General features: G+C 35.0%; 1 protein-coding gene across 1 annotated transcript in view; it reads right to left on the bottom strand.

The window, feature by feature from the left end:
• Window positions 1–11,828: 11,828 nt before the first annotated feature.
• Window positions 11,829–19,995, bottom strand: part of LOC131069842 (autophagy-related protein 3) — a 47,937-nt gene continuing 39,770 nt past the window's right edge. Inside the window, exons 6-9 of the mRNA XM_058005419.2 lie at window positions 19,937–19,988; window positions 18,001–18,066; window positions 12,641–12,768; window positions 11,829–12,296 (exon numbers count right to left, since the gene is read on the bottom strand). Of these exons, the coding sequence (XP_057861402.1) occupies window positions 12,200–12,296; window positions 12,641–12,768; window positions 18,001–18,066; window positions 19,937–19,988 (343 nt within the window). The 3' untranslated portion in view covers window positions 11,829–12,199. The remainder of the gene's footprint in view (window positions 12,297–12,640; window positions 12,769–18,000; window positions 18,067–19,936; window positions 19,989–19,995) is intronic.

The following is a 19,995-nucleotide window of genomic DNA, read 5'->3' as shown; positions in this document are numbered from 1 at the left end:
CATTGATCGTCATGTTTAAGAAAAATGCATTCAAGTAGTTGGAGGCAACAATTAAAGCTTTCAATATCCTCAAGAATCATATGTGCATTACACCAACACATGTCATTCAACTTTTTGAAAACACGTATCATGAAAATTGAAGCTTCAAGTAGTGGCATTAGACTTATCTTAATGCAAGAGGGTCATCCACTAGCTTTTACTTGTAGGGCACTAGCTAGAAGGAATATTTCTCAACCCATGAGAAGGTGTTTTTCATCCTTCATGTTTTGAATAAATTGAGACCATATTTGGTAGTATGCCACTCTTGCATCAAAATAGATCGTAATAAGTGTTTCTTAGATTAACAAAAGTGGGTCAACAAACTATTAGGTTGTGATTGTGAAATCATCTACAATGACGGTAAAGAGAATTTGGTGACCAATACCATATCCTATAAATTTTTGTATGCATTACCCTTTCCAACTCCAAATTGATTACAAATAGTCCAATAAAAATTGCAGCAAGATGTGCAAATTCAACTTCTTGAACAAATAATAAATAATCCCACAATGAAGCCTAAACACACTTGGGATGGTCATTATTAGCATTAAAAGGCCATATTGTTCTTTCTACAAATTCTTCTCTTCAAGTCTCACCACTACAGGAACTGCATGTGTACCCTTATGTAAACATTTTGGGCTCCACTAGACATGAAGGAATCAAAAGAACTTACTTCTAGATTGGTATAAAAAATGATTAAAAATTTCTTGCAAAATGTGATATATGTCAATGCCAAAAAGGTAAAACTATCTAGACTCTAGACAATCTACAACCATGTTGATCTTGGCAATAGTATGGATTGACATCTCAATGGATTTTATTGAATGATTTTCTAAGTGAAGTGGTAATGCAATCATTCTAGTGATGAATGCTCATCTCTCAAAATATGCCCATTTTTATTCTTTGGCCCATCTGTGCCATGCATCTATTGTTACTCAAGTCTTCCTTGACCGCATCTTCTATGATATGCCCAAACTAGGAATGCAAGGGAGGATGAGCTCGATATATCACTCACAAACTATTGTATCAATAAATACTTGGAGATTTATTTATGTTTCTTTGCTTCAAAAACTCAACTCTTTAGGCTAAATGACTACCCCTTGCAAAATAATAGTATAACACCTCTTTGTCACCCTTCAATCAAGGTGGCTCCTTCTGAAGCTATATATGGCCAACCTCCCCCGTATTTGCCTCCTCCTTACCTCCACACTATCAAGAATGACATGGCTTGGATCAAAACCATAAGAAACAACAAGTTGATCAACATGATTTTGAACATGCATTCATTGTTGTATACATTTATTTCATGCATCTTTGACCATACAAGAAAGAATTCCTCAAGCTTATTAACAGACAAAAGTTAGTGCCCAAATTTAGTCACCCCTTCCAAATACTAGAATGAATGGATGAAGTGGCCTACAAGCTAGATATTATCTTCTAATTTCAATTATGGTTTTTGTGTCTTGTGTCTAAAGGTCATTGGCCAACATGTCCACATTGTCTCCACTTGTTGAATTGAATGTCAACAAGCTATCATCCTTACGCTAGAGGTCATTTTGGAGCAATGATCAAGCTCAATCCATAACCACGCCATTACAAATATTTTGGTTAAGTGGTGAGGATTGCAATTAGAAGGTGCAAGTTTGCACCCTCTCCACCAACTTCAACAATAGTTTTCCCTATCAAACCTTTAGGACAAATATTTTTGAGAGAAGGCATGTAGGACACCCACATCGTAGCTATTGTAAGCATTGCAATAGTCATAAAATAGTTATTTAGTCAATATTACATTTTGTGGATTTATTACACATTGGTTGTACATTATAAATCTCTTTGTAAGGATTAATATTGATGTTGTAATAATACAAATATCATTTGGAATTATATTTAATAGTGGAGCTTCACAATCAAGGAGTTTGCCCTCTAGAAGAGACCTTCAAAACCTATTATCAATATTATATAATTGTAGCTATTTTCTTATTATGGTGTTCTTCCTGTATATTATTGTTATGTTGTTAATATTTTGTAGGCAAGATCCTAATAAGAGCGAGAAGCAAATGGAGACATGGAGATTTTGTTGGAATTGGTGTAGTATAGGCCTACAAGGGCTGAAAAAACCTTTATGTGAGAGCACCACACATTGGGGAGTTATTCTCACAAATGTCCACCAAATCTAAACCACAATGCAACAATTCTAAATGTAAATAAGCAATGTTGCACCCAACACATCATGTATGTAATTAATATGTAAATGTTTTTTTTATATTTAAAGCAACAAAACATGGGTGCATGTGGTTTCAAATACCAAGTTTGATGAGGAGGTGGGTGAAATGGCCATGGACTGGAATGACATTCATGTGTCTGATGACTCAAATTATCAGTCGTCAGAGGATGAGGGCCCACCACAGAAATCTATTCTCGGTACTAACAGTAGCAGGAAAAGAAAACACCTTCCTAGACATGCAACTAAAAAGTTGAAAACCCACCATTCTAAACCCCAAGACTTGGGCCCTCAAAGCTCGAAAAAGCAGAAATTGGGGAAAGGGGTGGAGACAAAGGGTAAAGGGGATGATGAAATCAAAGTGGATATCCCCCGTAATGTGGACCCGGGAGAATATAAAAAGGAAGAAACAGATTTTGAAGTGCTCTTGGCTAACTCTACCATCAACCAGGAGAATTTTTTCCGCTGGGTGAATAGTGAAATTGCCCTCTTAAAGCAGGGCATTAATGATATTATCAATACCTTCACAGAGTACCATATGCCAGACAAAACCAACAAGCTCCTCAAGATGACTCAAAAATTAACGAAAGATGTTAGGGTTATGAAAACCGAGCATGAGTCAAGAATTGTTCATCTAGAAAAAAGTATGGAGGAATTAAAGGGCAAGCTCAGGGGACTAGTGGAAATAAGAAAAGAGGCCATGAAAAATAGTGCAGAAGGCCTCAAAAGGGTTAATGAGAAAATTGTGATTCAAAGAGCCCAACCACTAAGCAATGTTCCACCTTCAGTCGCCAAATCGAGTAAGAAGAGTTTGGAGATAAACACATAGGATGTGAATATGCAGATCTCTACTAGACCCTCTACCAAGACTAGAAGCAAGAACCAGGTTTTGGAGTAGCTCGAGATTCATCATGGAGGAGCTTGAAGACATTAACAAGAATATAATCTAGAAAAATACGGAGTTCATGAAAGCTCTTGGCTAGCTTTTTATTTTTGCTAGTTGTTGTTTTGCTCCAATCTCATTATTTTGTGTTAGGAGCTATGGGGTGTATCCCATGTTTCTATAGTTGTTTGGTTGTTGTTTAGACTCTAGTTCACTACTGGTTTTATTTTTTGTTGTTGGATTTGGGTTTTGGGTCCCTGTAAAACTCGTTTATCTTAATCAAAAACATGGGTGTTGTCCCAAAAATACAATAGCCCAAAGGTGGCAAAACAAAACACTAGTAATAGCACATTAACAACACATTAATTGTAGACTACTAGTAATAAGCACATAGCACCAACAACAAAAGATTACCAATAGTAGTAAACCGACTATATGAGTTCACAGTAACAGTCTTAAAAATACTAACTAAACATCTATAATAGCCATAATATAGAATTTTAAAGTCCATCCATAATTGGCATAAAATAGTAAAGAGAAAATAAGGGATTAAAACCCTAACGGTTTTTCAGGATCTTGCATCCAGCTTGTTGCAGAACATTCGCCCAGTCTTCAGTCAGGTTCTTAAAAAGTTCCTTGCAACTTTCATTGTACTAATCTTTCTAATCAGCCAAATCCTGTTGTAGGAGGCACATCATGGTGGTTGAACTGTGCATCACCCTGAGACCAAGCTTTGCCATTTTTATATCCATTTCAATCAACTTCTTATTGGTTTTGGTCATTTCTACTTCCAGCTCTGTGCACTTCAAACAGGTCCCCACTTGAGTCTTTTGACAGGTCCCTTCAGGAGCTTTGACAACTTCATCTTCCTCATCAGGCATCATTTGTTAGGTGAGGTTGATAGGACCAACACTGGTAGAATCTAAAACATGAGTTGAATTGTTGGCAGTATCAAAGTGCTCCTCACCCTTTTCCTCCTTAATTGCCAACACCTTCTTACATTCTTTAACAATCTGTTCAATTTCATGTTCCTCCTCTTCAAAACCCAAGTTATCAATGATTCTTTTTCTCCCCTTAGTGTGATGCCTAGAGGCAAGCCCATTGGATCGCCTAGAGTTACTAGTATCTTCTTCCATTTCCTCCTCCAAACCCACCTCATGCCTAGTAAATTTGGCTTTTTGGGTCTTCGTTTTCTCCAAATTAACAAGGGAGGGGGTTTTTTGCTTCTTTTCAATAGTATCAGAGTTGGGGGTTTTGTGAGTTGGGGTTTGAGGCGAGCTTTGGTGAGACCGAAGGTTCAGCCTCTTAATGTCTTTCTTTCGACTAGGACCTAAGATATCCAAGATGCTAAAAGAGGGAGCGAACGAAATAGCAACTTTTTGGACCACAATAGGTCACGGTGGGCAAAGGGCTAAGTAGAAGTGGTAAAGGCAGAGAATGAGGCCCTAGTGGATGGGAATGGGGTTTTTGCCATGGGATTTAGCACCATCGACCGCCTCAAGAACAACATTTTCAAGAGAGTGCAGAAGGAAAAACGGGAAGGAAATCCTAGAGTTGTTATGGAAATGATTAAGCAAAGGGAAATGATAGTAGTAAAACACTTTAAATCTTCCCTCAATAATAAAATATTTCATGATCAGGAGGCATACCTTGTCCCAGGGTTCTAGTAGCTCCTCCCTATCGAAACCACCATGGCGTTTGACAGGGTTCTCATCCTCTCTGAAAAACTGGTTTAGGCTCTCAATATCCATAACCCAACTTGTTTTTTCCACTTTCTCCCCTTCGTGGATAGTTCCATAGCCTTAGCAATTATATCCTCATTGATTTCAAAGGAGATCCCTTCAATAGCCTACCATGCGATCTGTCCAAGAAGAGACAAATTGGGTGGGAAGGATTCTGTCATGCCCATTCATCGCGTCAATGAACTGGGCAACACCACCCTCTTTACAGATGTGCCAAACCACTTCCTTGGTCATGAATTCTTCATGTTTGTCTAGCTTTGTCCTCACTTTGTCGCCTCCCATTCTGTCACCTTCAATAACAGTTAACTTCTCTCATTTTGAAAATTTACTGTTAGCACTTTTCTTTTGGAAGACAAAATTAATTTTAGAAGCTTGTAAAAAGTATATGGTTATCGAGACAATCATTACTATGCAAGCTATTATTCTTTTTCATTTCTTGCGGTAGTACTCCACACGTGCCAAAAGATTAATCCCTCTGGTAAACTAAGAGCAAGTAAATGAGCCCGATCTTGCCAAATTTTTTCACTAATCAGATGTCTAATCGTCTACTTATATGTGTCCTTTGGATGACGCCATCCTAAGATTGTAGCGAGATCACTATTATGAGGCTTATCATGAGTCATAAGGCACGTCACTATATCATTAGGGGTCATTACCACATCCTCCACCCATCTATCTTCTTCCTCTTGCCTAGTCATGGGATTTAAATTTGTTGTCGTTGTAACTAGGAAAATAGAAAACATATCAAAGCCTAAAGTTATGCAACCACAAACCTAAATTGCAATGAAAAGAGATCCTATCACATTCAATAAAGGAATAAAAGAATAACATCAGAAGATAATGCAAACCAAAGTGCGGATGTTGCCCCCATTGACCTCCATTGTTTCTCTTTTTCCTCCAAATATGTTGTGGATCTCACCTACAAATGCAAAAGTGAGCAAAAAGCAAGATAATTGATAGCGAAATCAACAGCGTGAGGATATTCAGGATGTGGTTGATTCCCAAAAGATTGAAGAAAGAGACCAATTTATAGGCAGATTGATGAAAAAGATGAAATTAGCATGAAAGAGGATGAGAAAAGCAATTTCATTCGAAATTGGCACAATAATTTGAAAAGGGAATGGTTATGACACCTTCTATGTCATGACTATGACAAATTTCCCATGCAAGGTATGAGGACAAGTTGCTATGTCAAGAGTTATGACATGTTTCTATTTTAACACTTATGACAAATTGAGAGAATCGTGCTTCCAACTTTAGACAAAGGAAGCACAAAAATAGGAGCAACTAGAAGAGAATAATTAGTGAGAAATTAGATTTGAAAAATTAGCAAATTAAGTGGAAAAGAGGAGTTAGAAAATTAAAAAAATTAAGAAAATAGAAATGAGGAAATTAGGAAATTAGGTTAATTAATTCACAAAGGGGACATAATTAGCCAATTAAATGAAATATTTAATTGTGACAAGAGGGACCTAGGATAAATAAATTTATTTAACCTAGAGGGAAAAGATGAATAAATCATAAAACCCTAAGAGAAAATTAGAGATGAAAGGATGTTGATTAGGTCATGACAATTGATATAGGGTCGATCATGATTAAATGATGAAGACTTGATGATTGATAAAGAGTCGATATTGATTGACAAAGATCAATGACAAATTGATCAATAATTGACAAGAGGAATCAAATTGATAAGGATCAATGACTAATCGATCCAAATTTAACGAGAAATGATGATTGATTGAGGCCGATGACAAATCGATTGAAGATTGATAAAAGGTCGACTTGATGAACGTCGAATGACAAAAGACCAATGACAAACCGGTCGCAAATTGATAAGGGGTCAACAATTGGCAATTGACAATTGACAAGGGATCCAAAATGATGATAATTGATCAAAGATGATTGAAAATGATAAAGATCGAGGACAAAACCCTAATTTGACATCAATTAGGATTGACGATGTCCAATTGACATGATAAGATGATTATGACCAAAGATTACAAGTTGAAAATGATGTTGACAAGACCTAATTGAAAATGCTAGAAACACAATCAAAAGGGAAAGAAATGCAGAAGAATGCCAAGATGTCGACAAATGATAAAGATCAAGTGCACGACATAGAAGAAATGTTAATAAGATGCAAAAACCCTAAAATAAGGTCACGCGGACATGTTAAAGTACGACACTGCAAGCGTCGGCCATTTTTAGATGCCTACAGCTGCCTTCATCACATTTTGTCCCTAAGTTGACTTATTAAAACTCTCTTGGTCACTGCTAAGGCAGAGAAGCAAGACACACAAAAAATACAAAAGTCGGTTAACTTTGGAATGCATAATCCTCAATATTCAGTTCTGCTCTCCTCTCTAAGGAGTTTTCAAATTAGACCGGGAAGAGATTCCCATTGTCTCCAAACTCTGATACCCTCCATATGTAGACCGAGAGCCGCAATTGAGTCTACACATTTATTCCCCTCTCTATATATGTGGGTGATTGAAAAAACATTCAGACTTAGTAGAAGTTTATTGATGTCATTCATGATATCATCCATTGTCCAACCAATTTTTGTTAGTCTACAGGCAGCATCAATGACCAATTTTGAGTCTCCCTAGATGGCCAAAGATTTAATATTCAAAGAAAGGGCAATTTTGATCCCACAGTAGAGGGCCATGCATTCAGCCTGATTATTTGTAAGGCCATTAAGGTTACCTAAGAAAGCTGCTATCAGTTGTCCTTTGGCTCCTCTGATAAGATCACACCCAACTGCCTTGCTGCCCCATCGAAATTTAGCTTACACTGATTTTGACCTCTGATAAGATCACACCCAACTGCCTTGCTGCCCCATCAAAATTTAGCTTACACCAGTTTTGATATGGGGGGATCTATTTAGTATTTTCCCTGACCATTCTTTTAGAGTAATCAAAGAGTTATCAATGTTAGTGGAACTTGCATACCATTTTAAATAAGCCTTCTTGTTCCATCATAGCACATGGCCTCGAGATACCTAATAGTTAGTTAGGTAGGAAAAAATTATTATGACAATTAATACACCCACTTACCAATGATAGATGTGGAGCCAATATAAGGTAGAGTAATTGTGTTTGACGTTGTACAATTAAAATTAAAAAGAAGATTTGAAATAGATTACTACATGCGTAATGAATAGAAGCTATCTTATAATTATTTGTGATGTGAGATTTATGTCTCTTTTCACTTCTTGAATTGCAAAGGTCCAAGAAATCCATTCACACCTCAACCGAGCAGCATTTGGCCTAATACACAAGTAACAAGGTGATGTTTCAAACACAAGTTTTCAACATACCCTCTAGAACAAATTTGAGGTATTTAAGCAACCAAATCCTAACAGGAATTTTAGAGAAATTCTTTAGAGGAGCTAAATACTTAAGTGTGTCCTCCAAAGACAATCTATGTTACTTGTCAGAACTAAGGGCAGAGATCTCAAACGCCACCATCATATCCTCACTTCCCAATTGGATGCTATAATAAAATGACCATTCATCACGAAAGAACTCTCTAGATCTCCAAATGAATTCTAGGATTTTCAGAGTTATCCATTCTTTTTCCTAGGCAAGAGACTACCGATCTATTTAACACCTTACTTGTGGTGCAAGATCCATGTTAAACTAAAATGGGTGGGAAAGGAAGAAAAAATTGGGGATAACACATTCATGGTTTCACTAATAATATTTGTGAAAGATCGTCATTGTCTTCCTTAAGAAGAATAGTAAGCATAAAATTGGCATTGTTAAGCGTTGGTCAAATTAGGTTCCTCCTCTAATTTGATTAGTAACCAAAAATTTGCTAGTTGGCATTCTTCAATTATTTGGTAGTAAGTAGGAATGTAGAGTTAGTCAAATATGTTCACTATAAGTAGGATCATGATCATCATAATAGGAGAATTGTATCCTACAACTTTATCCTGATTTGCTTCCCTTTTGTTTAATTTCCCATCAGGCACGTCATAAAACAAAATATCAGTTCAGCAAATGTTACTAGTCTTGAGATGCTTTTCTTCATTTCTTTCCAATTAAATTCGCATTACAAGGAACAATTCAGAAATTGCCAAATATAAGGAATATAAGTCACTCAAACTGCCGCATCCTTGTGCCAAAGGCAACTAAGGCACCCTAAATTTAACACCCCCGTGTACTTGTGTGTACTCTACTATTTGAGCCTACGGCCCCTCTATTATTTATGAGCTGTGACGGACTGGTGATGTATTAAAAAGTTGGTTCAAATGCAATTTCTAATTTGTGTTTGCATGCATTTCTTTCTCAAGTACTTATGTCTCAATATCATTTCACTGTTTCTTTCCTCGTGCTACAATTGGAAGATGAAATGACAAAACAGAAAAACAAAATCGTATTTTGTCAATCCGGCATTAAGAAAAAACACAGCAGCTTAGAAAAAGCTCAAAGCTCAAGTGTCTGGAAGAACCAAAAAGAATGCAGAAGGCAGGAAATTTAATTACATATGATCATAAAGACTGATTTGTTGTTAATCAGGGATCATATCAGCCAACGGATCTTCCTCGTGAGTAACAGAACACATGGATGTATTACTTGTCTCACATAAATGTTTGCATTAGCGAAGGGATCTAACTTTTTGGCATATGCAAAGATGATAATAATATGCCATACCAAGGATTCTCCACCTCCAAGAGCGTCTTTCAAGCCAAAGAATTGACCGACCTCAGTCTCATATGAAGTACAAAGCACGGCCAAAAATCAAACACCTCCCATGCTGCCTAAACAAAAGATTTTGTGATGTACACATATCACTTGAATAAATGTCCTGCTGCAATATACACAACGCTAAAAGCAATTGGGCAGCTCACGAAAAATCAGTGCAACTAATACAATCACAACACTAGAAAGGAACATATACCAAATATACCACCTAAGCAGAAGCCACTGCACCACAGTCGCAATAGTTTGGATTTCTCCACAACTAATTCAAGACACTGATATGATGCTGAGTACACTAGCTCACAAACATACAAATTGTGGAATTTTTGGCAGGTTGAAGGAGGGGTATTTTGCATGAGCATCTGACATAAATTGAATTCAGGGTTGAAATATACTCTCCAATAGAATTTGGCAGGCCCTTCTGTAAATGATGCCAAGTCTGTTATAGTCAAATCAGACAAAAATTTGCAGTGCCTTGATATGTCCCCTTTCTAAATTTAACAACTTACTATTTATAGTAAGCCCAGTTATCTAAAATAGTCAATCACAATCTTCAAATAAACTGGGAAAGTCTAATTGCCAAAAAGAATTTTTCAAATCTGAATAAATGGAAATTAATTTGAATTGTTACTAATAATCAAAAAAGGGCATTAGTTTGGAAATAGAAAGTTTAGTTTGTAAAAGGAAATAGAAGTAGTTAAATAGAGAGAAAAAAGGATTTTGAAATGGAATGTTAAAAGGTGGTTGACAAATGGCAAGTGAATGTTCTAAATTTGAATAACAAATATATTTCTCTCATGGGCATTGGATTTGGGCACCAAGTTTGAATTCAAATCATTATGGGTTTAAGTATCATTTTGGCTCCAATTTCTTTCATTCTATCTTATCATTTCAACAAAGTTTTGTTGTTCTTGAAAGGCCAAGAAACCATTGAAGGAGTGATCTTCCAGGCTGATAAACCAGGGGGTAGAGGCTTGCAGGCAGTGTGTTTAAGAGTCTCTAGTGGCGATCACATTTAGGGGTTGCAATTGTGCTTCAAAGAGACTTTTATGTGGGTTGTTTTGGCAGGGGTTGTATTAGTTAGCGTGTTGTAGTTTCTTAGTTCATTTTCAAATTTGTATTGCTGGTAATAACAGCATATATTGTTGTTCTTGGCTGTTGTTAGACATTTATTTTCATGCATCTTGCTATTGTGGGAAAGTGTGAAGAGTTTGGAAAGTATTTTGGATTTTATAGTGGATTTGCGAAGCTTTGAGCTCCATTTTTGGAGTCTATTTTGTAATGCTTCATGGCAGATTTGTAGACTGTCATAAACATATTTTTGCATGATGTTATAATGCCAAAATTTCTGCAGAATCTTATGTTTTTATGAGGGTTTTAAGTGTTCATAGTCTTATTGGAGCAATTTTCGGCATACCAATTTCACTGTTTGGTTGCAAATTGTAAATCTAAGTTGGGTTATTAGAATTTGGTAAATCTGACATAAAATTGCAGGAAGGATTATTACATGCCTTCTTCAGTGTTTTTAAAAAGCACATGGCTGTACTGTGCTATTACCATGATTCTTGATGATTTAGAGATTGAAAATATATTCGTTGTTAGAATAAAAAGGTGTGTAGGTTATTTGCAGCAGAGACCTTCGAAGCAAAGCATGCAACAAGAATACTCAGTTCAAGTCCTTATAAACTCACTTTGATGATACAGGTCACCATGAAGATTACTTGTTATTAAGGGGCTAAAGTTAAACATGATGCTTAATACCTTTCACTGATTCAAGATCCTGCCTCTAAAGGATCACAATCCAAGTTCCATTTAAAATGATGAATAGAGATTCCATTTTCTCATGATGAATAGAGATTCGTGACTGCTATATTTGTAATTTGGTAAGGGTAGCAGGTTGTAATTATTCCTGTACTAATGTCATTAGGACTTGATGAGTCTTGTGGTTTTTAGGTTCTTGATAAAACAGTTTGGATGATTGTTGCCCATATTGGACATTTTTTTCTGTTTGAATTTATAACAAACAATTTAATAAGCAGTTCATAGTGTCTTTTAATGGGTGAAAAAGCGTCGCTACACATTTATTAACCTTTGTTCAAAGGTTCAATCATATAGCAAACTTGAACCACCTTATGAGAAACATCAAAAAGTATGACAACTGAAGTGCATCCTAAAAATAAGTCATGAGAATTCTTATTCGAAGTGCAGGAATGATAGATATCTAAGCAACCGAATATTGCAACCATAAACCATTTTGTATTTACATGCATTGACATTGTCAGAAAATAATCTTCACAATTTCCATTCAGAATGCAGTACTATGGACAGTAGGTTTCAGCCTGTAGAATGAATAAATCATACCAATTTTCCTCGTACATTAGATACATATACAGACATCAATGGCACTTGAAACAGCTTTACGGATGAGCATCTGAACCCTGGCATAGAGATTATGTAATTGAACACCAGCCGCTCAGTTGAGTATATTTATAGCATCCACCTTTACTGATGCTATGCGAGAGCTTTATAGCTGATCATGCAATCCAGATACTTAGAACTTTGCTAAACCATCCACTCTGCTCAAGTGAAGTGTTTCCACCTTCAATCATGTTTGGGCGCCACCCAAATCGAAGTCTAACGTGTAATCATACTCAATTGTGGGGATAACTGATGCCAAGAATTTCAAAAAGATAAATAGGTACCTGCAAAAGAATATAAATAAATAAATAGAAAGAATCCGAGTGTTAAAAAAAAGTATTTCAAGATATTTATTGTGAATTAAATCCCAATTTGTATGAATTGTCTTATTTCATTAACAATCCAATATTCTAATAGAAACCTGCAATAATGATTTCTTGTTTCAGAGATTCAAGAAAATTATATAATCATCCTGAATGTTATTCCATGACCTATTATGAACACAGATGCAGAGATACTAAGTAAACTTGTGCATGAACAATCACATTCTTTGCGCAAAGACATAGCATTGTGTAATATGAATTCTAGTTATATCTGCAAAGATGGGCTTCCAAGGTTCAAACATTACTTGTCAACTTCTGGCTCAACTCCATTGGACATTAGCACATCTATTATTTTCTTCATAACAGCCCCATGACGGCAAGGGTGTATAGAAGCGTGCTTTCCAGCCACGTGAGGATGATCCTCAATGGTGACCTGAAATTACCACCCACCTTAACAGTTTAGTATTAAAACTGGATTAATTTTTCATACAATGGAGTAAGCAGTTCCAAACTATTCTGAACCATATCCAACTAAATATTATGCCCATAAGGAAAATATCATTAACAACATAATTTACAAAGGAAAAAAAAAATCAGTCATCTCCTAACAAAAAAATTGTTCACATGAAAAATTCCATATTCACTGTATCTTCAAAAGAAACTGACCAAAAATATATAGTAAGAAAGAAATCAAATATCCCCATACCCAAAAGAAAGTAGCATTTGAGGCTTTTGCTATTAAATATCCTTCATTTCAAGTTTTGAGCATGGCTTTATGCTTTCATTGTTTGCTTTCAAGGCTGTCCTGTTGATTGTTAGAAACATGGCGTTTTGTGAAACCAATAATATTTATCTCCCTTTTATTTCCACCCCGTTCTCATTAAGCTCTAAATTCAAATGGTGTTTCTGAAAATTTCAAACATATCGTGCAATCTAATTAAATTTGGGCACTTAACAGAATCAAGCCAATATACACTCTAGAACTGCATGTTGCCTATACTGATCTTAGCTTTTTGTTTAAACTTTTGATGATTAATTTTAACAATACCTCTTAGCGTAATCTTTGATCCAGTGATCAAGCATCAAAATATTCATTATTTGCCTTTGATTAACAGATAGAACATTTCTATAAATTCATCATCTCATTCATCCTTGTCAAACTTGACCACACAAACAGGATTAATCCCAACATGCACTCTCATCCAAATTGTGCCCTGCAAGCCCTCAATCCTTTTGAGGATGATGTTCTCTCTACCATCTGCAATACTCACTGATATAAATCTCCATCAGATACACACATCTCATAAACAAAGTTGCATGGACACAGATACGGACACAAATACAGATACGGTATCGGATACGGATACCGATATGGCCATTTTTTAAGACCCCCAATATGGATACGGCTGGATACGACATTCATTTAAAACACATTCACATATTTAACACAATTTTCTAAGTTATTAGAGGAGATTTTCATTACTTCAAAGCAATAGACATATAATTGCTACATAAATAATTATAAGTTGATTTAACAATTTACAATATGCAAAAATAGTATAGTTGCATTGGAAGATAACACAAAAAAATGGGTCACTGAAATAGTAAAACATTTCATTTGTCTTTCTCATTTTGTGTAGGTTTTGTTTATACCATTTATAAGAATGAATGAAATTTTTTTAAATTAAATTTAGGAAGATTTATGTCAAATTTTTTAAAAATAAAATCACATAGTATCCAGCATGGTTGGAAAATCAAGGTTTTTTGGACATGCGTGGGTACAGTATCAGATACGTATCTGGGCCATATCGGATGCGCATCCGTTTTGGATACGGGGATACACGTGCCCAGGGAGGGACAAAGGAGTTTCCAGCTACTCTGCTCACAAACAATTTCTTTTGGTAGAAGCTCATCAAACATATAACTATGTTACCAGAAACGTGCCTGCAGACACCATTTCCCTTTTCAATGGCAGAAATGGAATTTCCATTTCTAATGGTTATTTTCCCAAATTTTTGGGGCTCGTGTTGAGAATTTAAAAAATTATTGCAGCCCTTGGACTCAGTGGCTAGTTAAAATTAATACTAAAAAATTATTAAATCTTTCATATATGTAATAAATATACCTATTGTTTTATAATAATTCAATTAATATAGATTCACTCAATGACATCATCGAGCAACATAGGAACATGATCGAAGCCAAAGATAAATCAGTAAAAAGATAAGACGCACAAATTCAACCAAGTCAAACAAACATTCTGATCGTCATTGTCAAAGGTGGAAAACAAGAATGATCATGCTGTCTGGTTTCAGGGAATGCGTAAGTATTTAAAATTTTGATAACAAATAACTTTTCATGTAAACATGAAATTTAAATTATTTTAAATATTTTGTAAGGTAACATAAACCTTTTTTGTTGATTTATTTTATTTTTTATAATTTCACAAAATTTAATTTGCCATGTCTGAAAGTTATAACTAGTTGTATTTATCTAATTAAAATCTAGCTAACTGAAAATCAGCTGTTAATTTGATAGAATAGACATAGCAAATATTATGTATGATATAAGAATTTTGTAAGAAATCTGAAATTTCAAAAAAACATGCATAGATCGTTATATAATGTGTGATCCATTTCTTATGTGCAAACTCTCAGCATCTCATTTCTTGTCATGTTGCCGTCATCATTGCTGTTGTGATTTCCATTTCTCATGTCTTGTAACCATGTAATACAACCAACATTCCCCTCATCATTGAATTTTTGAGTTTGCTATTATTCTCAAGTTGCTATTCCATTTTTCACAAATTTTTGGTGCTCTTTTGTAAAACAAACATCTCCCCTTGAACCTTATTATCATTTAGAAAATGAGAAATGCTATTACAGACATTGATTATGTGCAATATAATTACAGCCATGAATGAACTGTCATTAGAGAGAGGAATGTTGAAATGTCAAAATGAACTACTTGTTAGGGATGCTGTCTCTGCACAAAAAAGATTCACGAGTTTTTACATAACCCACAGCATTATAAAGTGTCCAAGAAGAAGGTCAAAAAGAAAAGAAAAAATCCAGTTGCATTCAAGAAGTCATGAGTTCACTTTAATCCTATGACAGCCTAAACTTCTGTAGAAGTGAAGAAAAGTAATGACAATACAAATAGTATCAGCCAGGAAGATTTTGACATCTTGAGTATCTGTAACATGTAGGCAAGTTCTCACTGTAAGCAATGTTAGACAAGTTTAAAATCAATATCCTGTTTCTAACAAATACTCAAGTTTTAGAGAAAGCTCTCCAGCTCGCTTCCAGCTTAATCTGAATGGTGTGTCAGTAATAGTAATGGAATTCAATCTAGTATGCTAATAATTTATGCTTTAAGTGGCTAATACGGATCTGCTGCTCAGATTACATGTACTCTATTAATGTCCAACTCAGGAACAATTTTGCAATCAATTTCTTATAGCAGGATATTTGAGCAGTCATGTTTCTCCCAGCTCTTGATGGTAACACCACATTGTTACTATGACCTACTCAACTGAGGGGCTAATTGCTTCTCAAGAAAAATGATGGATTGGAATCAATCCGCATGCAAAGCACTCTTGCCACTTTTCTAGGACTGTATGGCACTTACCAATGAAAATGAGAATAGTGAAGGTACATGGGCTGGCTGTGTCCACTATATTAGAATTTAGAAAAAAAACATTGTTTTTTTATCAATCTCATTCGATCTTGGATAAACTTGCATGCATACTAATGTTATTATTAAATTTGAGTTCAGCTCAATTCCCACCAGAATTCAATATTCCCAAAGAGATCCAGTATTCAGTATTCCCAGAGAGAACCAGTATTCAATAGTGTATGCGTCGAATGAGAGTAAACCAATTGACTTCATTGTTATGCAATCTAAACTATAATACTGCAAATAATTGTTTTAGTTTAGGTTATGCCAAAATATAATTAGACATTACAATGAATACATACACACAGCTTGATTGCATGTAACATTGTTTATCTTTCCTTTGGAGCCCTAAACTTGAAACAACAATGCATTAACGTGCACTCTAACCATGATGAATGATTGTTTTATTAAGATGGAACATAATGATGTAAATTCTTCTTACACATAGACAACTGTGTCAGCATGCATACACGCCAAATTATTTTTTTGTAGAAAACAGACAATTTTCGTACATATGACAGGCTATCCCATCAGTATGAATGTATATGAGGTACCACAACTCCATTGTATGCCTCCATTTCCACGGCACATAAATAGCAATTTAATTATTCATTCTTCACAAAAGTGACTGCTCTATTTATGAACTTCGTATTTTATTATCCCAAAAGAAGCACAGAAACCTGCTGTTAATGAAAACCTGAGCTAACTGTATATTGACAAATATATTCACACCAGCATGAAGATAACCCACCATCTTTAGGAAGCATGGAAGCTTAATAATAAAAGATACCTAAAATTAACATTAATCTATAGCAAGTAAAGGATATTTTTCATGCACAAACACAACTCACATCTGTCATTGATTATGTATCCTCCATGCCCTCTGAAATATAATTAAGCATCATAGGCCCCAGACCAGCTGAAGCATTTTTTTTATAATGGTAATTGGCATTGTTGATGACCATATCTAATGACAAAATAAATGAGAAGTAGGAAAATCTACTTCTGCTACTACTTTGGATTACACCACAGTAGCCATGTTCATATTAAAACTAAATACAACAGCTAAGAAAAAACATAAAATACACTCCAGAGAAAAAAATCGAAGAGACTGAGAAGAAAACGACATAAAATTATTTTAAAGAAAATATCCCATAGAATAGAAAAGATGTATGTAGTCTATAAATAACTTCATACAGAATTTCAGATTTTAGACAATAAAAGTAAAAAATATAAGTTACAATTACAGATAGAGTGGCTCAACATAGAGCCCCTTTCTGGAAAATGAATGGTTTACACGTAAAGCCAGAACAATGGATTATATTCTATTCATACTTGTTTATCCCAAGCAATGCCTTAACATTATCAGAAGAACACCATACATTTCTTTAAAAATAGACAATGCCCTTGTCGCCTTTATATGACAACAGCATTCCAAAGACTTACAAATCCAGGTTATAAGGTGACATGTTACAGTCTACAGATTAGATAAATGGTATGTTCAACATAAAAAAGTCAATAAGATGAAAATCTAATCAAATATTGTAGACGACATGGTCTATAGTCTTAGTATAATCTACCCTACAAATACAGTAAATATAAAAAACGGCCATAGTTTGCACAAAATTAACCAAAAATCAAAAAATTAAACATAATTTGTTTTTATGTTCTTAGTGTTGTTTGCTTAATTAGTGGAGTTTCTTTTAGGTTTTAGGAAACGTTTTTTTTCTCTTCTTTTTTTTTCTGTTTTCTAAGTAAATTTTTTATTTCAATTTTGGGCCATGGAGCTCCATATGCACCCCAGGTACGGCCGGGACAGGTTCCAATTTCAAAGGCATATCCAAGACATACCCATATGGAGACCAGACCAGGATCAGGACCCAGTATGTAAACAAGGCATAACAACTTCATAGTGCATATAATATAACACACACACACACACACACACACACATAGAGAGAGAGAGAGAGAGAGAGAGAGAGCTTACTGTTTTGTGGGCATGATCTTGACTGACATCATCCAGCACCAGTTCTGGCCGCAAAAGCATGCGTGACTGCATTCAGTCCAAAAAGCAACAAAATAAGCACACAAACAACCATTGTTCTTCAGCTCAAACTCAACCCATATTGTGGGTTGTTCTGAAAAGGCTGTGCACACGATATATAAAACATAATACTGTTACTAAGGAATAAAATGCTAGATATTTCACAGGTTATTAGAAACATTTCGTAAGTACTTGATGAACTAGTTTTTTGCAGTACTGTAGACATGAAATACTACTAGCACAGGCGTATCCTAACATGGATCTGATATCTGCCAAGAGGTGTCCAAAAGACTGGATGTGCCCATCCCTATGTTCATACAAATATGTTTTAATGTGATTTCCTTCTCAAGACTTTTGGATACCCATTGGCAAATATCAGATCCATGTTGAGGTTCACGTGTTTTGTTCTTTGAAAAATTGTTTTTAAACCATCAAGAGTTATGTATCTATAAAAAATAAGAACTGAAAATGTCAGCCTTCAAAGTTCCTAAGCATCCATCTACCCAAACCACACACACTTCAAAAGTCCAAGCTGATGTGGAGTGTAAAATGTGACTCTTAACACAAAACAGTCTTCCCCTCCCAGTTCTTATGCATTTATACAGGGAAAAACAGATCTTCAAATTATATCAACAGAAACAAGAGGGCGAAGCAAGCAAGTACCACTATCACATATGCTTCTATTGTTATGATATGGTACATCTTTTGGAACAATAAACATATGTAATCAACAGGTGGCATTATACAGCAGGCGTCATTTAATTAACTGAGAGCATGCCCATTTAACCAACCAAAAAAATTGTAGATCACAGGAAATGCCTAAATACGATGATAACCAAAGGAAAATAACCATAACCATACACTATTAAAAGTTTATAACAAATAGATAATCATGCACCTACCAGACATTCTAAATTGACAGTTTGAAAGTCAAAAATGGCAAAACCAAAATTCAATCCTAAACAGAAGTCCAAGAAGCTAAGAACCAGTCCTCTTTTTACAGAAATGTAACATATAAGAACCAGTCTTCTTTTCACAGAAATGTAACATATATATTACACAAAAGAATTTAAGAATTGGATAAAATATGTAACAGGTTAACAAGAGAATACCATTTTATGAAAGTAAGAATAGCTAAAGATTGCAAGGGAAATGAAAGCAAGTTTATCTAAGATTTGAGTTTTTCTTTGAGGCGCACAAAGTGACAGCTTCCAAGAAATTAAAGAAAAAAGAGACTTCATAAATCTTGATTTTGGACTTCCAAGAAACCATAAAAGTAGACAACCTTACCATATGTCAAATCTCCTTGCTAATGTTCCTAATAATATCCACAAAATCTCAAATACAGGACAATTCAGGAACAAAACACACATCCACCAATCAAAGTAGAACTACTCACTCCACGTACAAACATGTAAATGGCAATTCTTATGAGGACGACAAATCCCTATACGTGGCTTATGTCATTAAAACACAACCAAGAATGTCGTTGGAGAGATTAACAAATCAAATTTCTGTGAAAAGAGTTAGCCAAGGACACAAATAAACACGCTCTTTCATGGAATCAAATGTCCAACAGCCAATGAGGTAGGTGCAAACACTAGATAGCTTAAAATATTTAATCATAATTCTGATAAAAATTACAAGGTTGGAATTCAAACAAATTACCCAAACCCACAATAAGCTAATTATGTTCCAGTAAATAAGTATTCTTCAATTCAATATTTGAATCCTATAAGACGTTCATAAAATGTTGACCTCTTATCACACGGAATGTAATAAGTAGGAAAAGAGATCCAAAACAACAGTTCTACAACAAATATAACATAAAGTCTAGATTATCCAGCGATAAAAAAACAAAGAATATTTTCTTACTTACCTCATCATATCCTGTAAGCCATACTCTTGGAGTCTGGTAATATTTGTCATATCTGTAAG

This window comes from Cryptomeria japonica, chromosome 6 (assembly GCF_030272615.1).
Source record: "Cryptomeria japonica chromosome 6, Sugi_1.0, whole genome shotgun sequence".
NCBI classification, from domain to species: domain Eukaryota; kingdom Viridiplantae; phylum Streptophyta; class Pinopsida; order Cupressales; family Cupressaceae; genus Cryptomeria; species Cryptomeria japonica.
Note: the sequence above shows the minus strand (reverse complement) of the source record. Positions and strands in the feature narration are given on the sequence as shown.